General features: G+C 40.4%; 1 protein-coding gene across 31 annotated transcripts in view; it reads right to left on the bottom strand.

Moving 5' to 3' along the window:
• The window catches only part of S100PBP (S100P binding protein), a 41,009-nt gene that overhangs the window by 9,057 nt on the left and 11,247 nt on the right, over window positions 1–20,705 (bottom strand). For all 31 annotated transcript variants that reach the window (XR_014807423.1, XR_014807422.1, XM_084963710.1 and 28 more), the window contains one exon: window positions 19,442–19,545. Coding sequence is in view for 29 of the 31 variants with exons in the window: in XM_084963710.1 (XP_084819836.1) it covers window positions 19,442–19,545 (104 nt within the window). In the remaining 2 variants the exon portion in view is untranslated. The remainder of the gene's footprint in view (window positions 1–19,441; window positions 19,546–20,705) is intronic.

Here is a 20,705-nt window from a genome sequence, read left to right as displayed (position 1 = left end):
GAGGCAAATACCATAATCTCCATTTTATTTGAAAAGACACTCGTCTATCACCTAGTAAACGGGAAAGCCAGGATTCAATCCTATGTGGGGTTATTAATCCAAAAACTTTATTTCAGCTCACAGCTTCAATCTCTTCTTCCTCCAAATTTAGAGATGCTAACAAGAATGGAAACATTTGAATTTTCTCTTCTCTTCATAGTTTCTAACAGATGGGCTTTCTTGGACCAACAATCAGTACCAAGGGTTTATTTTAAATTGTGGCTAAAAGGTAGAAGATCATCCTTTGTTTTTCGGCTAAGAATGAAATTCATCTAAGAATGAAATTAGGAAGAAAAAAACCTCAACATTTCAGGAATGAGATTAGCAGTTCACCTAAACCTTAATCTATAAATATGCAGCTGACTGAATTGGGAGAAAATCCAGTCTAATAACCATCCTTAATAGGTTAAAAGTGAGTCAATTGTTATAAAGGAGGAGGAATGATAATGCTGAATGCTTGCTATGCCAACAGCCCCTCTGACAGGTTTTATACATCACCATACTTTGTACCACAAACCCAAGAACAGAGAATCTCTCCACTGGGATAGTGACCGAAGAGTTGGCCAGGCACCAACACATCATTAAGTGAATCAATCAGATATTCTCCTTTGGAATGTGAACGTGAGCTGTAGTAATAAGAGAGAGAACAGCACAGACAGGCAGGGCTCTAGGAGACAGCCGACACTGGCTACAGCTAATAGAGAGTAGCAGAAACACTCATCATAGAGACAAATAAGTAGTATCAGAATCACTAACTCAGCAGGAAAACCTATTCAATAAGGAACAAAGGCATCCGGTTCTGAGGGGGCCCAGCTCTGTGGCTGCTTCTTTTTACTATGAGGCCTAGTTATGTTGTTGAGCCTCCAATCTTCATCTTTGCCTGTATATCCTTAAACTCAGTTACTTAAACAGTGTTGCTATTCAATGCAATCAAAAAAGTACCTAATACAGGGGAGGGAATCAAGAGAGAAGGAAAGAAAAACAAAAAACATGCTACAGGCATATAGGCTACTGCTTTTACAATAGATTAACAAAATAGGATTAAAAAAGGGGAAAAAAAACTTAAGTAGAAAGCAAGAATGCAAATGTGTCATCTCCAGGTCAACAAAACTGTGATGATCTAATATAAGTCTTGACTGATTTTCTGTGCATACAAGGCAAAAAGCAAAAGAAAGAGGAATTATTATATAACTCATCTCTGAAGTGTTGTAATATATAGGGGATACTGAATGATGTATGAATGTCCTCGACACTAATGGCAAATGCAGAAAGAACTTACATAACCATTGCTGCTTATGATCTTCAGTAAAAAAGTCAAAATAGAGAATGTCACTTATAATCATAATGAACGGGCTTACCTCCATTGTCTGCAACTAGAGACTGGGCAAAACGTATGAAATAATTCTTTTCAGAACACTCAGAATTGTCATCCATAAGGAAAGGGAAAGGAAACAACTGAGGTGAGCTTGGAAACCTCTTATGAATCTGTAATTTCTCAAAATAAAGTCTTTTTTTTATTTTTTATTTTTTTGTCTTTTTGCCATTTCTTGGGCCGCTCCCGTGGCATATGGAGGTTCCCAGGCTAGGGGTCGAATCGGAGCTGTAGCCACCAGCCTACGCCAGAGCCACAGCAACACGGGACCCGAGCAGTGTCTGCAACCTACACCACAGCTCACGGCAACGCCGGATCGTTAACCCACTGAGCAAGGGCAGGGACCGAACCCACAACCTCATGGTTCCTAGTCGGATTCGTTAACCACTGCGCCACGACGGGAACTCCAAAGTCTTTTTTTTTTTTTAATGAAGGCAAAACAAAGACTTTTGTAAATAAGAAAACAAAAACAGACATCATCAGCAGACCTGCACTCTAAGAAACTGAAGAGTTTATCAGGATAAAAGAAAATATAAGATGGAAAGGAATCAAGAGCACCAGAAATGGTAAATATGTGAGTAAACATAAAAGATCTTTTCTCATTTAAAAAATATCTTTAGGATATCCTCCCGAGGCACAGCTAGTTAGGGATCCAGGAACTTTCACATGCTGTAGATGCAGCCAAAAAAAAAAAAAATGTCTTTAAAAGATAACTGACTGTTTAGGTATGCCCATCGTGGCTCAGTGGTAACGAACCTGACTAGCATCCATAAGGACGAAGGTTCGATCCCTGCCCTTGCTCAGTGGGTTAAGGATCCGGCAACGCCATGACCTATGGTGTAGGTTGCAGATCGGCTAGGATCTGGTGTTGTTGTGGCTATGGTGCAGGCCAGCAGCTGCAGCTCCAATTGGACCCCTAGCCTGGGAACTTCCATATGCCTCAAGCGCGGCCCTAAAAGACCAAAAACAACAATGTACTGAAGAGTTTAAAATATATGTGTATGTGAAATGTATGAAAACACTAACAAAAAAATGGAGATTTGGAAGGGTATTGTTGTTACCACAATATATATTAAGTGGTATGTTATTTAAAAGTAGACTGATTAAGGAGTTCCTGCTGTGGCACAACGATATCGGTGGCATCTTGGCAGCTCTGAAACATGGGTTCGATCCCTGGCCCCAGCCTGGCTCAGTGAGTTAAGGATCTGGCATTGCTGTGGCTGTGGCTTGGATCTGATCCCTGGCCCAGGAACTCCATGTGCCACAGGGTGGCCAAAAAGAAAAAAAAGTAGGCCAATTAAAGATCTTTATTGTACACTCACAGAAACAGTTGTTGGAGTTTCCGTCGTGGCGCAGTGGTTAACGAATCCGACTAGGAACCATGAGGTTGCGGGTTCGGTCCCTGCCCTTGCTCAGTGGGTTAACGATCCGGCGTTGCCGTGAGCTGTGGTGTAGGTTGCAGACACGGTTCGGATCCCGAGTTGCTGTGGCTCTGGCATAGGCTGGCAGCTACAGCTCTGATTCGACCCCTAGCCTGGGAACCTCCATATGCCACGGGAGCGGCCCAAGAAATGGCAAAAAGACAAAAAAAAAAAAAAAAAAAAAACAGTTGTCAAAGTACGTCCCAGGATCCCTGGGAGTCCCCAACAACCTTTTAAGATTTCACAAGATCAAAATTATTTTCATGGCAAAACTAAGAGTGTAACTTGTTTTTACTACTTATATTCTCTCAAAAGTATATTGTGGAGTTTTCAAGAGGCTACATGACATGATATGGAATACAGAAACACAAGATGCTGGTAATTTTCTATTAAACCAGATGTTAACGAAATTTGCAAAAATGTAAATCAATGCATTCTTCTCCCTAAATTTTTGGTATTGTTTTGAAAAATATAGTTATTTAAGAAAAAAAAAACCCACTATGTTAACATGCAATAAATTTATTACCTTAAATATATTAAATACAAATATTGACATGTGAATATTTAATATTATTGAATATATTTAATATATTGAATATATTTAATATATTCAATATATTAATACATATTTTCACAATTTATCAGTTATAACTGTTTCTTTACTTGTTTTTTGGCTATACCATGGCACATGGAAGTTACTGGGCCAGTGATCAAACCTGCAGTTGCAATTTGCACCACAGCTGCTGCAATGCCAGATCCTTAACCTGCTGCTCCACATTCGAACTTCTAGTTATAAATTTTAATGTGGTTGAATATAGACAGCTATGACCCACACCGACAAAAACACTTTGGGGTTCTCAATTTTTTTCTTATCTTTTTCTTTTTTTTTTGTCTTTTTAGGGCCACACCTGCAGCATATGGAAGTTCTCAGGCTAGGGGTCAAATCAGAGCTATAGCTGCCAGCTTATACCACAGCCCCACAGCAACAAAGGATCTGAGCTACATCTGCAATCTACACAAGTCACAGCAATGCTGGATCCTTAACCCACTGAACAAGGGCAGGGATCAAACCCGTGTCCTCATGGATACTTGTGGGGTTTGTTTCCACTGAACCACAGTGGGAACTCCCTTCAATTTTAAGAGTATGAATAATCTGGAGTTCCTTGGTGGCCTAGCATTTAAGAACTCAAGTGTTGTCACAGATGATGCGGGTTACTGTAGTGGCTCGGGTTTGATCCCTGGCCCGGGGACTTTTGCATGCTGCTGGCATAGCTAAATGGAACAAAAACAATAATAAAAACTTTTTTTAAAAGTATGAATAATCTCTAAGAGTATAAATGAGTTCTGAGACCAAAAACTTTGAGAACTACTATCCTGGAACAGCCACTGAAAATAAAGCAAAGAGATACAGGTAACAAGTCAAGCATGGAGATAAAGGAGAATGCCAAAAAATACTCAAAACAAGGAGTTCCCGTCGTGGCGCAGTGGTTAACGAATCCGACTAGGAACCATGAGGTTGCGGGTTTGGTCCCTGCCCTTGCTCAGTGGGTTAACGATCCGGCGTTGCCGTGTGCTGTGATGTAGGTTGCAGACGCGGCTCGGATCCCGCGTTGCTGTGGCTCTGGCATAGGCCAGTGGCTGCAGCTCCGATTCAACCCCTAGCCTGGGAACCTCCATATGCCGAGGGAGCGGCCCAAAGAAATAGCAAAAAGACAAAAAAAAAAAAAAAAAAAAAAAAAACCCAAAAAAACCTCAAAACAAAAAAAAGGCAGGGGAGTTCCCATCGTTGTTCAGGGATTAATGAACCTGACTAGCATCAATTCCTGGCTTGCTCAGTGGGTTAAGGATCTAGCATTGCCATGTGCTATGGTGTACGTCGAAGATGCGGCTCAGATCCTGTGTTGCTGTGGCTGTGGCGTAGGCCAGTGGCTGCAGATCCGACTGGACCCCTAGCCTGGAAATCTCCATATGCTGAGGGTGGGTGCCTAAAAAGACAAAAAAGGACAAAAAAGGGGAGGGGCAGGAAAAAATGAAAGAAGAAACAAAGAACAGATAGACAAATAGAAAACAAGTAGTGAGATGGTAGATTTAAACCCAATTCTACTGATAATTACACTAAATGTGACTGAACTAATACTTCGACTAAAAGAGATAGTGTGAACAGAAGGATGAAAAGCAAGACCCAACTAAGTATAAGTTGTTTATAAGACATTCACTTTAAACATAAAGATATGGATAGGTTTGATCCCTGGCTGGGCACAGTGGTTTAAGAATCCGGTATTGCTGCAGCTGTGGCTCAGATTCCACCCCTGGCCTGGGAACTTCCATATGGTTGTGGGTACAACCAAAAAAAAGATATGGATAGGTTAAAAGGTAAAGGATGAAAAAAATATATCATCCATATACTGGTCAAAAGAAAGCTGGGATGCCTAGATGGCTATATATATATATATATATATATGTATATATATATATATTTTTATAGCCACCCCACAGCATATGGAAGTTCCCAGACTAGGGGTCCAATCAGAACTGCAGCTGCCAGCCTATCCCATAGCCACAGCAATGCCAGATCCTAGCCATGTCTGCAACCTACACCATAGCTCACCGCACAACCAGATCCTTAACCCACTGAGCAGGGCCAGGGATAGAACGCACATCCTCATGGATACCAGTTGGGTTCATTACTGCTGAGCCACAACAGGAACTCCAAGGATGGCTTATACTTATAATACAAATTAGACCCCCAAACAAGGAATATTACTAAGAGTTAAAAGAAACAATTCATAATGATAGAGGAGTTAATTTATCATGAGGACGTAATATTCTTAAATGTATATGCATCCAATGGCAGTTTCGAAATACTTGAGGCAAGGCAGTTCCCTGGTTGCTCAGCAGGTTAAAGACCCAGTGTTGTCACTGCTGTGGATCGAGCCATACCTGTGGCAAGGGTTCAATCCCTGGACCTGGATTCAGCATGCTGAGGATGCAGCAAAAAAAAAAAAAAAAAAAAAAAAAAGCAAAAATGATGGAATTGAAAGGAATAACAACAAAAAAAATCCACAACTAGGAGTTCCCATTATGGCTCAGCAAGTTAAGAAGCCAACGTAGTGTCCACGAGGATGCATGTTTGATCCCTGGCCTTGCTCAGTGGGTTAAGGATCCAGTGTCATTGCAAGCTGCAGCATAGTTCACAGATGCAGCTCAGATCCAGCACTGTGGTGGCTGTGGCATAGGCTGGCAGCTGCAGCTCCAATTTGAGCCCTAGCCTGCAGCCATAGAAGGAAAAAAAGTCCCCAGTGAGAGTTGGAGATATGATCACTCCTCTCCTCTTTTAATAAGAAAATCTGGAAGGATATAGAACTGAACACCACCATCAACCAACAAAACCTCACTGAAATTTATAGAACATTCCACCAACATCAGAATATACATTTTCAAGTACACATGGTACATTCACCAAAATAAGACCATATGCTGGCCTATAAAGTAAGCCTCAGTATATTTAAAAGGACTGAAATCACACCAAGTATATTTTCTGACCAGAAAAGAATTAAACTAGAAATTAATAACAGGAAGATTAATTGAAAACTCACAAATATTTGGAAATCAAGCATCTCACTTCTATATTATCCCATAGGTCAAAGAAAAAAAAATCACAAGGGAAGTTAGAAGTTGCTTTGAACCAAATGAAAATGAAAATACAACATCAAATTTGTAAGATGTGGAGTTCTCATTGTGACTCAGCAGGTTAAGAACTCGACCAGTATCCACGAGGATGTGGGTTCAATCCCTGGCCTCATTCAGTGGGTTAATGATTCGGCGTTGCTGTGAGCTGCAGTGTATGTAGCAGATGCAGCTGGAATCCAGCGCTGCCATGGCAAAGGCTGGCAGCTATAGCTCTGATTAGACCCCCAGCCCAGAAACTTCAATATGTCACAGGTGCAGCCCTACAAAGAGAGAAAAAAAAAAGTGAGACACACCTAAGTAGCATGTAAAGGGAAACCTGAGACTTTAAATGCCTATAGAAATTAGAACAGTCTCAAATCAGTGACCTAAGTTTCCACATTAAAAAGCTAGAGGAGTTCCCGTCGTGGCGCAGTGGTTAACGAATCCGACTAGGAACCATGAGGTTGCGGGTTTGGTCCCTGCCCTTGCTTAGTGGGTTAACGATCCGGCGTTGCCGTGAGCTGTGGTGTAGGTTGCAGACGTGGCTCGGATCCCGAGTTGCTGTGGCTCTGTCGTAGGCCGGTGGCTACAGCTCCGATTGGACCCCTAGCCTGGGAACCTCCATATGCCGCAGGAGCGGCCCAAGAAATAGCAACAACAACAAAAAAAGACACACACACACACACACACACACACACACACACACACACACAAAAAAAGCTAGAGAACGGTGGAGTTCCTGTTGTGGCTCAGTGGTTAACGAATCCGACTAGGAACCATGAGGTTGCGGGTTCGAGCCCTGGCCTTGCTCAGTGTGTTAAGGATCTGGCAAGTTGCTGTGGTGCAGACTGCAGACTCGGCTCAGGTCCCGCGTTGCTGTGGCTGTGGTGTAGACAAGCAGCTGTAGCTTCGATTCAACCCCTAGCCTGGGAACTTCCATATGTCGTGGATGCAGCCCTAAAAAGCAAAAAAAAAAAAAAAAAAAAAAAAAAAAAAGCTAGAGAACAAGAGCAAATTAAACTCAAAGTAAATGAAAAAGAAATAATAAAGAAAATAGCCAAAACAATATAGAAACATGAAACTAAAAGTTACTTTTGGGTAAAAATTAATAAACCTTTTTTTTTTGGCTGCGCCCACAGCATGCAAAAGTTCCCAGCCCAGAGATTGAACCTATATCACAGCAGCAACCTGAGCCATAGCAGTTACAATTTCAGATCCTGAACCCACTGAGCCACCAGGGAACTCCTAAAATTGATAAACCTTTAACTAGATTTGTTAAAAAAAAAAAATTAGAAATGAAATAATGAACATCACTACAGCTCCTACAGTAATCAAAGGAATAATGATGTATTATGAATAATTTTATGCCGATAAATTCATCAACTTAGATAAAATGGACAAATTCCTTTTAAGACACAAATTACCAAAATGGATTCAAGAAGATAAAGAAATTCTGAAAAGCCCTGTTATCTATTACAGCTGTAGCTAGAAACCCTGCCAAAAAGAAAACTTTAGGTTCAGATGGCTTTATTGGTAAATTCTACCAAACAGTTTAGGAAGAAACAATACCAATCCTGCACAAACTGAGAAACCGAGGAGACAACAATTCCCAAAGAATTTTATGAAGCCAGTGTCACCATAATACTTAAACTAGAGGAGGACAATATATATGTATATATATATATATATATATAAGAAAAATTAAAGATCAATATTCCTCATGAATAAGACACAAAAACCCAGAGTTCCCTGCGTGGTGCAGTGTTAAGAATTCAGCTGCAAGGCGTTCTTGTCATGGTGCAGTGGAAACAAACCCGACTAGTATTCATGAGGACACAGGTTCGATCCCTGGCCTTAGTGGGTTAAAGATTCAGCATTGAGGAAACACTAAAATCTCTCTTATCATTGTGTAGGTCACAGACGTGGCTTGGATCCTGAGTTGCTGTGGCAGACGCCAGCAGCTGTGGCTCTGATTTGAGCCCTAGCCTGCGAACTTCCATATACCACAGGTGCAGCCCTAAAAAAGAAATAAAGGGACAAAAAAAAAAAAAAAAAAAAAGAATCCAGCTGCAGCAGCTTGGGTTGCTACAGAGGTGCGGGTTTGATTCCTGGCCCAGGAACTTCTTTTTTTTTTTTTTTTTTTTGTCTTTTTGCCATTTCTTGGGCCGCTGCTGCGGCTATGGAGGTTCCCAGGCTAGGGGTCCAATCGGAGCTGTAGCCGCTGGCCTACGCCAGAACCACAGCAACACAGGACCCGAGCCGCGTCTGCAACCTACACCACAGCTCACGGCAACGCCGGATCGTTACCCTACTGAGCAAGGGCAGGGATCGAACCCGCAACCTCATGGTTCCTAGTCGGATTCGTTAACCACTGCGCCACGACGGGAACTCCACCAGGAACTTTTATATTCTATGGGTGCAGCCATTAAAAAAAAAAAAAAAAAAAAAAGACACAAAAAGCTCTTAAAAATACTATGCAATTGACTAATGGACAATTCATTAAGACCTAGTGTGTTTATCCAAGGAATGCAAGTTGGGATGAGAGTCAAAAACAAAAACAGGAGTTCCCGTCGTGGCGCAGTGGTTAACGAATCCGACTAGGAACCATGAGGTTGCGGGTTCGGTCCCTGCCCTTGCTCAGTGGGTTAACGATCCGGCGTTGCCGTGAGCTGTGGTGTAGGTTGCAGACGCGGCTCGGGTCCTGCGTTGCTGTGGCTCTGGCGTAGGCCGGTGCCTACAGCTCTGATTTGACCCCTAGCCTGGGAACCTCCATATGCCGCAGGAGTGGCCCAAGAAATAGCAACAACAACAACAACAACAACAAAAAGACAAAAGACAAAAAAAAAAAAAAAGAAAACCTAAAAACAATAAATATATGATATTACAGAATAAAGGAGAAATACCATATGACTCAAATAAATGCAGAAAAAATTCACTTGACAAAATTCATCATTCACTCATGATAAAAACTCCCACTAGGGAGTTCCTGTTGTGGCGCAGCAGAAACGAATCTGACTAGGAACCATGAGGTTGTAGGTTTGATCCCTGGACTCACTCCGTGGGTTAAGGATCCGGCATTGCTGTGAACTGTGGTGTAGGTCACAGATGCAGCTCGGATCTGGTGTTGCTGTGGCTCTGGTATAAGCTGGCAGCTGTAGCTCCGATTCGGCCCCCAGCCTGGGAACCTCCATATACCGTGAGTGTGGTCCTAAAAGGACAAAAGACAAAACAAAAAGCAAAAAAAAACCTCTCATCAAACTACAAATAGAAGGGGAATGTCTACATCTGATAAAGGGTATCTATGATAAAACTACATCTAATATACTTAATGTAACAGAGGTCCTAGGCAGTGCTGTTAAGATAACAAAAGGCTTATAGATTAGAAAGGAAGAAATAAACTGTCCTTATTTGCAGATAATATCATGTTAACATATAAACTTCTAAGGATCTCTTAAAAAGTTAACAAAAGTAATAGAAAAATTTAGCATGGTTGTAGGACATAAGGTCAATAAAAATCAACTATATACCTATATGCTAACAATAACTAGCTGGAAATTGAAAACTAAAAATTATCTTACAGTACCATAAAAAAAGGTGTAAGATCCCCATGAAAGAATTTAACAAAATATATACAAAACCTGTACATACAACTGCTGAGAAATTAAAAACACAAATAAATGGTGAAATACACCCTGTTCATGGGTTGGAAGACTCAATATTATTATGTCAACTTTCCCCAAACTGTTCTATAGATTCAACACAATCCCAATGAAATACCTGACAGGTATTTTTGAACAAACTGACAACCTAAAATTGGTTTATAAAAAATTTATGGAAGTCTAAAAGACCAAACAATTTTAAGACTTACCATAAAATGACAGTAATCAAGACAGTGTAATATTGATATAAGACACATACATCAAAGGAAGACAATAGAGAATTCAGAAATAAACCCATGGAAAGAATATCTTTTCAACAAATGGTACTAGAACAACTAAGCATTCATATTTAAAAAAGAAAAAAAAGAAAAAAAAAAAGAGTTCCCGTCTAGGCTCAGTGGTTAACAAACCCAACTAGTATCCATGACAATGTGGGTTTGATCCCTGGCCTCACTCAGTAGGTTAAGGATGTGGCATTGCTGAGAGCTGTGGTGTAAGTCACAGATGCGGCTAGGATCTGGTGTTGCTATGGCACAGGCCAGCAGCTGCCTCTCTGATATGAACCCTAGCCTGTGAACATCCATATGCTACGGGTGCAGCCCTGAAAATACAAAAAAAAAAAAAAAAAGAAGTCAATAAAAGAATAGAAAATATCCCAGAAAGCAGAATGAAGAGAGAGGCAGAAAAGGGAGAGAAAAGACAAGAGACCTAGAAGACTAATCCTTGGAAGTTCAATATCCAACTATTAGGAATTTCTTAGAATAGATTATACTGGGAAGAAACAACTATCAAAGAAATATAAGAAATTATATTCAAAGGAATCCAAATTTAAAAGGCCCACTGAATATCCAGTATAAAGAATGGAAGGAAAAAGAAAAAGAAAGATCTGCAATGATATATCTGCAACAGTATTGTACTTATTATTTCAGTAATAAGTACAAATTATTTAAATACAATGGATAGAGAAAATTCTAAGAACTTCCAGAGAGAAAAAGACAGGTTACATACAAAGGAAAAAAACTGAAACCAGACTTCTTTTTTTTTCTTTTCTTTTTACAGCCACACCTACAGCATATGGAAGTTCCCAGGCTAGGGGTCAAATGAGTGCTGCTACAGGCCTACACCACAGCCACAGCAACGCTGGATCCAAGCTGCCTCCACGACCTACACCACACCTTGCAGCAACACTGAATACTTAACCCACCGAGTGAAACCAGGGATCAAACCTGCATCCTCACCGACACTATGTCCAATTCTTAATCCACTGAGCCACAACAGGAACTCCAAAACCAGACTTCTTAAGGTCAACACTGGATGTATGCCTTCAAAGTTCTGAGGAAAGGCGTTCCCATTGTAGCACAGCAGAAATGAATCTAACTAGTATCCATGAGGATGTGGGTTCAATCCCTGGCCTTTGCTCAGTGGGTTAAGGATCCAATGTTGCCCCAAGCTGCAGTGGAGGTCGCAGATGCGGCTCAGATCGGGCACTGCTGTGGCTGTGGTGTAGGCCTGTAGCTGCAGCACTCATTTGACCCCTAGCCTGGGAACTTCCATATGCTGCAGGTGTGGCCTTGAAAAGCCAAAAACAAAAACAACAAAGTTCTGAGCAAAAACGATTTTTCAATTTAGAATTCTCCATCAAACCACTAATTAAGTATAAGGATAGAATAAAGACATTTTCCAATATGCAAGAGCTTCCAAAATGAATCTCTTATATACTTTTACTTAGAAATTCTTAGAGGATATTCTCCACTAAGACAGATCAATAAAGAGGGAGTTCCTCGGTGTCTCAGCAGATTAAGGATCCAGTGTTGTCACTGCCGTGGCTTAGGTCATTGCTATGGCATAGGTTCGATCCCTGGCCCAGGAACTTCCACATGCCTTGAATGCAGACACACACACACACACACACACACACACACACACACAAGGAAGAAATAGAAACAGGATTTTACCCAGAAGGGCAGCAAAGGGAAATACTGGGATGTCAGCCCTGAGGCAGGCCTAGAGGAACAAACAGTACAGATTGGAGCAAAAGAACAGAAGGCTCTAGGAAGAAGGTCTCCAGAAAAAAATAAAACAGGAATTGACAGATTATTGGGTGTGTTTGAGCATTTGCAGGGAGAGAAAGGGGAACATTGATAAGGATATAAGTCACATTTGTAAAAAATTTAAAGATAAATTCATTTGTAGTTTTTAGAAAGTGAGGTAATTTTTGTAATTCAATGAATTGTATTATATTTATACTTGTACAACCAACATCACAACCTAATTTTAGAAAATTTCCATCCCAAAAGTGAGGTAATTAACAACCCCAGAAAAGCAAATAATTCAAGAAAGAAAAATGAAGCTATAAGTAGCATACTACTTGGCTTGCAGTAAACGATATTACTTAGTTGTAATACAAATAATGAATATTGATTTAACATTCATTAGGATAGCTACTACCAGAAAACAGGAAATAAGCATTGGTGGGGATGTAGAGAAACTGGAACCCTTGTGCATTGTTGGTGAGATTCTAAAATAGTGCAACCACTGTATTAAACAGTATGGAGACGCCTCAAAAAATTAAAATTAGGAGTTTCTTTATGGCACAGTGGGTTAAGGATTTGGTGTTGTCACTGCAGCCGCTGGGGTTGCTGCTGTGGCACAGGTTCGATCCCTGGCCCAGGAACTTCCAGATGCCATGGATGAGACCAGAAAAAAAAAATTAAAATAGAACTACCAGCAATCCTACTTTTGGGTACATATCCAAAAGAATTGAAAGCAGGGTCTTGAAGAGATATCTGTTAAACACATGTTCATAGCAGCACTATTTTGAACAGGCAAGAGGTGGAAGCAACCCAAGTGTCTATCAACGGATGAAAGGATAAGCTAAATATGGTATGTACATGCAGTGGAATATTATTTGGCCATAACAAGGAAGGAAATTTTGGCACATGTTACACCATGGATGAACGTGGAGGACATTATGCTAAGTTAAATAAACCGTCACAAAAAGACAAGTACTGTATGATTCCACATATATGAGGTATCTAAAGTAGTCAAATTCATAGAAACAAAGTAGAATGGTAGTTACCAGGGGCTTTGGGAGGTTGGAAGCCTAGTTATTTTCTAATGGGTATAGAATTTGAGATCTGCAAGATAAAGTTCTAGATATCTGTTTCACAACAATGTGAATAAACTGAACAAAACTGAACTGTACACTTAAAAATGGCTGGGAGTTCCCTGGTGGTGCAGTAGATTAAGAATCCAGTGTTGTCACTACTGTGGTGCAGGTTCCATCTCTGGCCTAGGAATTTCCACATGCCATGGGCACAGCCACCCCAAAAAATTTAAAAATCAAAACAACAAAACTGGGAATTCCCATCATGGCTCAACAGAAACGAATCTGACTAGCATCCATGGGGACACAGGTTCAATCCCTGGCCTTGCTCAGTGGGTTAAGGATCCAGTGTTGCCTGTGGTGTAGGTCGCAGATGCAGCTCGGATCTGGCATTGTTGTGGCTGTGGCACAGGCCAGTGGCTACAGCTCCAATTCAACCCAGTCTGAGAACCTCCATATACCGTGGGTGTGGCCCTAAAAAAAAAAAAAAAGAAAGAAAGAAAAAACTAAAATCTTTATACAAGAACGCTAGCTAATAATTGTAGAAGAAATGGTATATTTAGAAAACAGACATTTTCGGAGTGCCTGTCGTGGTGCAGCGGAAATGAATCCGACTAGGAACCATGAGATTGCGGGTTCAATCCCTGGCCTTATTCAGTGGGTTAAGGATCCAGCATTGCCGTGAGCTGTGGTGTAGATCACAGACGTGGCTCAGATCCAGCATTGCTATGGCTGTGGTGTAGGCCGGCGGCTACAGCTCCGATTAGACCCCCTAGCCTGGGAACCTCCATATGCCGCAGGTGAGGCCCTAAAAAGACAAAAAGACAAGAAAAAAAGAAAACAAACATTTTCTATGCAACTCTCCATGTAGTAGCTGATTCAGGCAGAGATCAGTGAATGCTCAAATCATTAAGTGATCAATGTTGTCAAGGACAGGATATTCAAATGGTACCAAGACATCATTCCACAGATGATTTAGTAATTACAAAGGGGAAAATGCACCTTAGAATGAAGAGATGTGGCAATTAACTTTTTTTTTTTTTGTCTTTTTGCTATTTCTTGGGCCACTCCCGTGGCATATGGAGGTTCCCAGGCTAGGGGTCCAATCGGAGCTGTAGTCTCCGGCCTACGCCAGAGCCACAGCAATGCGGGATCCGAGCCGAGTCTGCGACCTACACCACAGCTCACGGCAATGCTGGATCATTAACCCACTCAGCAAGGCCAGGGATTGAACCCACAAACTCATGGTTCCTAGTCGGATTCGTTAACCACTGCGCCACGACGAGAACTCCAGGCAGTTAACTTTTTTTTTTTTTTTTTTTTTTTGTCTTTTTGCCTTTTCTAGGGCTGCTCCTGCAGCATATGGAGGTTCCCAGGCTAGGGGTCCAATCGGAGCTGTAGCTGCCAGCCTACGCCACAGCCACAGCAACACAGGATTCCAGCTCCACAGCTCATGGCAACGCCCGATCCTTAACCCACTGAGCAAGGCCAGGGATTGAACCCGCAACCTTGTGGTTCCTAGTCTGATTCGTTAACCACTGAGCCACAATGGGATCTCCAGGCAGTTAACTTTTTAACAGAGTGATCAAATTTAGCATCACTACTAGTGGAATAATCTGTCATCAGGTGGTGCCTCCTAACTTGATCCGGGGTGAATACACAATGGTACCTATGAATTATTCCATCTTTTATGAAATGCTTAGTCTGAATCTAATTCCTCCTCTAGATCCAACTTCCAGTTTACAGGAAATACAGGGGATGGAGGAACAAGTTAAACACCACTACAAGGAAACAATCAGACATAATTCAGAATGTGAGACAATCTACAAAACAGGTGACCTAGATTAAGAGAGACCAAGGAGACAATAATTCCTTAGTCTCTCTTAATGTATTACAAGATAACACATATACCTTGATTAGATCCTGTTTAAACAATTTACAAGAAGACACTTTTGGGAAAACTGGGGAAATTGGAATATGGACTACATATTAAATGATTTTTAAAAATTATGATTAAATGTGAATTGCCAATAAACATATAAAAAATGTTCAACCTCACTAATTATTAAAGCAAAATGTGAAAATTTACCTAACAAATCGGTGGCAAAAATCAATACAATTTTGGAGGGCAGGACAATCTGGTAACATGTAATAAAAGTTTTAAAAATGTTTAATACTTTACCCAGCAATTCCACTTCTAGGCATTCATCCTATAGAAATAAGAGTTGGACATAAACATTTATGGACCAGAATTTCACTGAAGCATTACTAATGAAAAGGGATATACATATATATATGTGTGTGTGTATATATATATATACACACACACATATATATAAAACCTAATTATCCAAGATTGAATAATAAAGTATGATACTTTGTAATGATTAAAAATCTTAATTTGAGGTATTTAACATGGAAAGGTCCCTAAATACATTAAGTAAATGGAAGAGAGTAGTTATTTTTTGTGATCCTAGGGCAGAACTAGAAACTACCACTCGAAATTAAAAGGAAGCACGCTTTGGCTCGATGTAAGACTAACTTTCTAACAAGTAGAATTTTCTAAGCAACGAAAGGCCTACTTCATGAGGTAGAGTTTAGAACTCTAGTGGGGGGGGGAAATCTAAGCAAAGACTGAATAGTCACTTGGCAAAGATATATGGAACAGATTTAAGAAGATCTTAACAGTCTCTTTCTACTCTAAGGATTTATAATCCCATATAAAGTTCTCTATTAGCTCGGATGTCAGGAAGGAAGTGGTTGATATTTCTTTGTAAAGACTTATGTGGTACCAAAAAGACATATCTACATAAGAATAATGGGGTTAAAGGATGATTTACATTTTTGCATTCTATATCAATTGTATACACATTACTTGACAAGGTGAAAAAAGACAATTAACCTAATGGAGAAAATTCAAATTGAATTGAGAGGAACTAATTTTGAACATGTCCCCTATTAATTTCTCTGTGTCTAACAAGGACCCTGAGGAGTCAACACTTTTCCAAAGTGAAACAGCACTAAACATCTCAAAAAGAAGAGCAGGAGGCACTGTGCTCCTTCTTTTTGCTTTTGGCTACCCTGTAATTCATACATAAAGAAAAAAGAGATGAAGAATATAGCCACATCCCACCTGCAATATGGTATATAAAATCTTTAAATTTTATATGTATGAACACTGGGCAGTGGAAAGTGACACAGAACTTAAGTATCACACTAGGTTCCTGGAAGACAGAAAAGAAAATTTTAGAGGAACTGGTAATGTTGAAAATTCTTAGATGTCAAAAAGGAATCCCCAAAAAGATGCACTTAAAAAAAAAAGCAACCTGTTACGGAAATTTTCAAATATACACAGAAGTAGCGAAGAGTATAATGAGCTCACTCCCCATCACCCAGCTTCATTTATTAACATTTTTGTAAATTTGTTTTCTCTAATTTTCCAGGTTGGGTTTTTCTGGTTTGTTTTTAGATTTAAAAATAAACACCTGGGAGTTCCCGTCGTGGTGCAGTGGTTAACGAATCCGACTAGGAACCATGAGGTTGTGGGTTCGGTCCCTGCCCTTGCTCAGTGGGTTAACGATCCGGCGTTGCCGTGAGCTGTGGTGTAGGTTGCAGATGTGGCTCGGATCCCGCGTTGCTGTGGCTCTGGCGTAGGCCAGTGACTACAGCTCCGATTGGACCCCTAGCCTGGGAACCTCCATATGCCGCGGGAGCGGCCCAAAGAAATAGCAAAAAGACAAAAAAATTAAAAAATAAAAAAAAATAAACTCCTGACATCACACTATTTTACCTATAAAAACTTCAATATGAGACGATACACTTTCTTGCCAATAATAGTAAATATTCAATAAATATTAGCTGCTGGGGCTAGATACTATTCTATGCATTATACTATGACCTAAATGTGTAATTTTCATATAAATTAAGCTTCATTATAATCTCCATTTTATAAATGAGAAAACTTAGTTTTTTATTGGCTCAAGGTCACAACACCAGATAGCAGTGGTGCTAGGATATGTACCCAGAAGTTGAGTCTAGACCAGACTTTGTTCTCCCTTTACCTAGAGTAAGTAAGCTGACTTCCCTCTATACTAGTTACTCTAACTGTTCCTTAGGGGATATAGATTGTTATGATAAAATGGAAGAGGGACTGATGAATGAGGAAGGGACTGAAAAAGAAGCGATGATATGACCAGTTTTCATTGCTTTTCTTATGAAATTTTCTTTTCTAACTGTCCCAAGTGAGAAAGGAAAATGTGACAGGATATCATCACTGTCAACTGCCTAAGATATAAAACAAAGTTACTTCATAGAGGAAAAGTAACGATCAAGTCTCTTCCACAGAGGCTGAAGACAAACAAACTTTTAAAAATTTGCCCCTCCAATGATGGCAGGGATAGGGTGGGGGTGTCTCTAGTTCCACAAGTCCTTTAAAATAATTTAATAAAATAGTTCAAGCAAAGGGATCTCATAAGCAGAGGGCTGAGCAATCAGTATGAGTAGTATTTGACTGCCTCCATGAAATTTTCGAGTAAAAAATAAAAGAACCTGGAGTAAAAAATTCTTCTGGCTGATATCTCAGAGTTCTAAACCTTTCACTCATAGCCTTACGAAACAAAAAAGAAAACATCTGAATAATTCAAGATGTGTCAAAGAAAGAGGAGTTCTCCTTTGATCTTTGGCCAAAAATTCTTCTAAAACCCTCCCTACTGATTTACAATAGATCTTAGAGTAACTGAACTAAATTATCTTCTCTGTGGAGCCTACGGAGGGCATCCTCCTTCCCTATCATCCACTCTCCCCGGACACAAACAGAAGGGCTCCTTCCCTGCTCCCACTGCACTTTATACATAATTCTACCAGAGCATTAGTCAATACTGCAGTGTAATTACCTTTCCTCTCTGGACTATCAATTCCCAGAGGTCCAAGACTCTACCTTACTTCTCTTTACCTTTCCAATTCCTAATCTTCAAACCGAGCATCACTGCAAGTACTCAAGAAAGGTTTGCTGAATGAATAGAGAAAGAAGCTAAAGGTAACAGAATATGAAGTTATTTTTATGAGAAGGAATTTTTTATCAATATTTTCTAACCTCTACAACTGCAGTACAGCTCACAAGTTTCCCTTCAGGGGTTTTCCCCATCAGCCAATAGTTCAGGATAAATAATAACATGGACTATAGTCTCTTGAGGGCTGGAGAAAGAATCTAGCCATTTTGTTTGTAATAGCTATTAGTGAACCAGGGAAAACTCAGACTGAAGGAACTGGAAGGTCGTCAAAACCTTTCAAGAGCTTTAATTCAGATGCCAAGATGCAAGATGGTACTTGAAATGCCCTCCTCTACATTTATTTTTTGTCTTTTTTTTTGCTACTTCTTGGGCGGCTCCCACGGCATATGGAGGTTCCCAGGCTAGGGGTCGAATCGGAGCTGTAGCCACTAGCCTACGCCAGAGCCACAGCAACTTGGGATCCAAGCCGCGTCTGCAACCTACACCACAGCTCACGGCAATGCCGGATCATTAACCCACTGAGCAAGGCGAGGGATCAAACCCGCAACCTCATGGTTCCTAGTCGGATTTGTTAACCACTGCGCCACGACAGGAACTCCCCTCCTCTACATTTAAATGCTGAAGGCAACAGGGAAAATAATTTCAAATAAAAAAATAGTGATTACTAAGCAGTGCCTAGTCATCCACTTCTACTATTTTTCAGACAAAAAAATCTGAAGCAAAAAAGGTCTAATTACAGCCTTCAACTATATAACCAGTCTGGTTATACTTTTCATGTACTAGTATGAGTCTCCTTTGACCCCTCTCTGATACTGATTAGCCAAACCATCTTGATGATTATCTGGTTAGGCTATCCCTTGAGGTGAATATCTTGGGGTAAAGGAAGTTATCTTTCTCACCAATTTAAGAAAATTCGGAGTTCCCATTGTGGCTCAGCAAAAACAAATCTGACTAGGATCCATGAGGATGCAGGTTCCATCCCTGGCCTCTCGAAGTGGGTTAAGGATCCAGCATTGCCACGAGCTGTGGTGTAAGTCACAGACATGGCTTGGATCTGGCATTGCTGTGGCTATGGTGTAGGCTGGTGGCTACAGCTCCAATTCCACCCCTAGAAAAAAAAAGTCCTACCACATCTTTTACATGCAATTCTTTGGTTACTATGTTACCTTGGTTGGAGTCCACTGGGTCTTCTATATGAGCTATGACATTCCGGAGATAACTTTGCTTCTGCTTTTCTAGATCTGATGGTGAAGACGTCGGAACATTAGTCCTTGAACAAAGCAAACCAGAAGGAAGAAAAACAATCCGTTAGAACCATCAGTACAGTGCTTTGTACACAGAAGTCATACTGCTGATGGGTGAGAAGACCTAACTCTCAGAAGCAAAATACTCTCTAAGATCCCATGACAAAAAGACACTGTTATTCACATAGTATGAAGCTGAAATCAAGTATGAACTTGAGAGAAAAAAGAAACAGCTACAACCTCTTGATAAGAAACAAAGTGGGAGTTCCCGTCCTGGTGCAGCGGAAACAAATCCAGCTAGGAACCATGAGGTTGTGGGTTCGATACCTGGCTTCACTCAGTGGGTTGAGGATCCGGTGTTGCTGTGAGCTGTGGTGTACGTCACAGACACAGCTCGGATCTGGCATTTCTGTGGCTGTGGTGTAGGCTGGCAGCTGTAGATGTGAATAGACCCCTAGCCTGGAAACCTCCATATGCCACAGGTGTGGCCCTAAAAAGACAAAAAAAAAAAAAAAAAGAAGCAAAGTAAAGACTACCTACTCCATAGAGAAAGCATCTGTTGAGTAATTCAAGGTTAGTTAGGAAATAAGCTCTAACTTCAGAGTCACAGAAAAACTGAATAGGATAAAAGACCAAAGAGAACCAGCTGGATCTGGCAATTAAAACACTGATGACCTTGACGAGAACAATTTCTGGTCCTTGCTTATACCGATTACACTGTACCGAGGAGTCTGTGGATGAGATAGTGTATTTATTACTGTTCCAAATGGCCTGACTTGTGTACTCTGGTATAACTTCCATTGTAAGCAATTCACAAAGTTCCCTTAGGTAACCAAAAGAAAAAAAAAAAACACCACCAGAAAACAGATTAGAGGTGTTAGTCAAGGAGGACTTTAGCCCTATCTACAATATTGAAAAAAATTTAAAGCTAAATAAACTTAATATTGTGTAATCAAAAAAAAAAAATTTTTTTTAACTCATTGTAAGGAAACCAATCTGACTCAACCTAAAAATACAGCCTTGCTAATTGAAAAGGGCCATGGAGAGACACTGCCATCTCCTGGCAACGAGAGAAGAGACTGAAAAGGTGACCCAAATCTGCAACCTCTATAAAATTTTTTCCCCAAGGACAGTCATAAGCAAGTTGAGAGAGATGAGTAAATGTTTTTCTACATAGCTATATCTT

Source organism: Sus scrofa, chromosome 6, assembly GCF_054392235.1.
Source record: "Sus scrofa isolate SSC_HxYL_T2T_F1_AM1 chromosome 6, Sscrofa_HxYL_maternal_Yorkshire_Landrace_v2.0, whole genome shotgun sequence".
Lineage (NCBI taxonomy): Eukaryota > Metazoa > Chordata > Mammalia > Artiodactyla > Suidae > Sus > Sus scrofa.
Note: the sequence above shows the minus strand (reverse complement) of the source record. Positions and strands in the feature narration are given on the sequence as shown.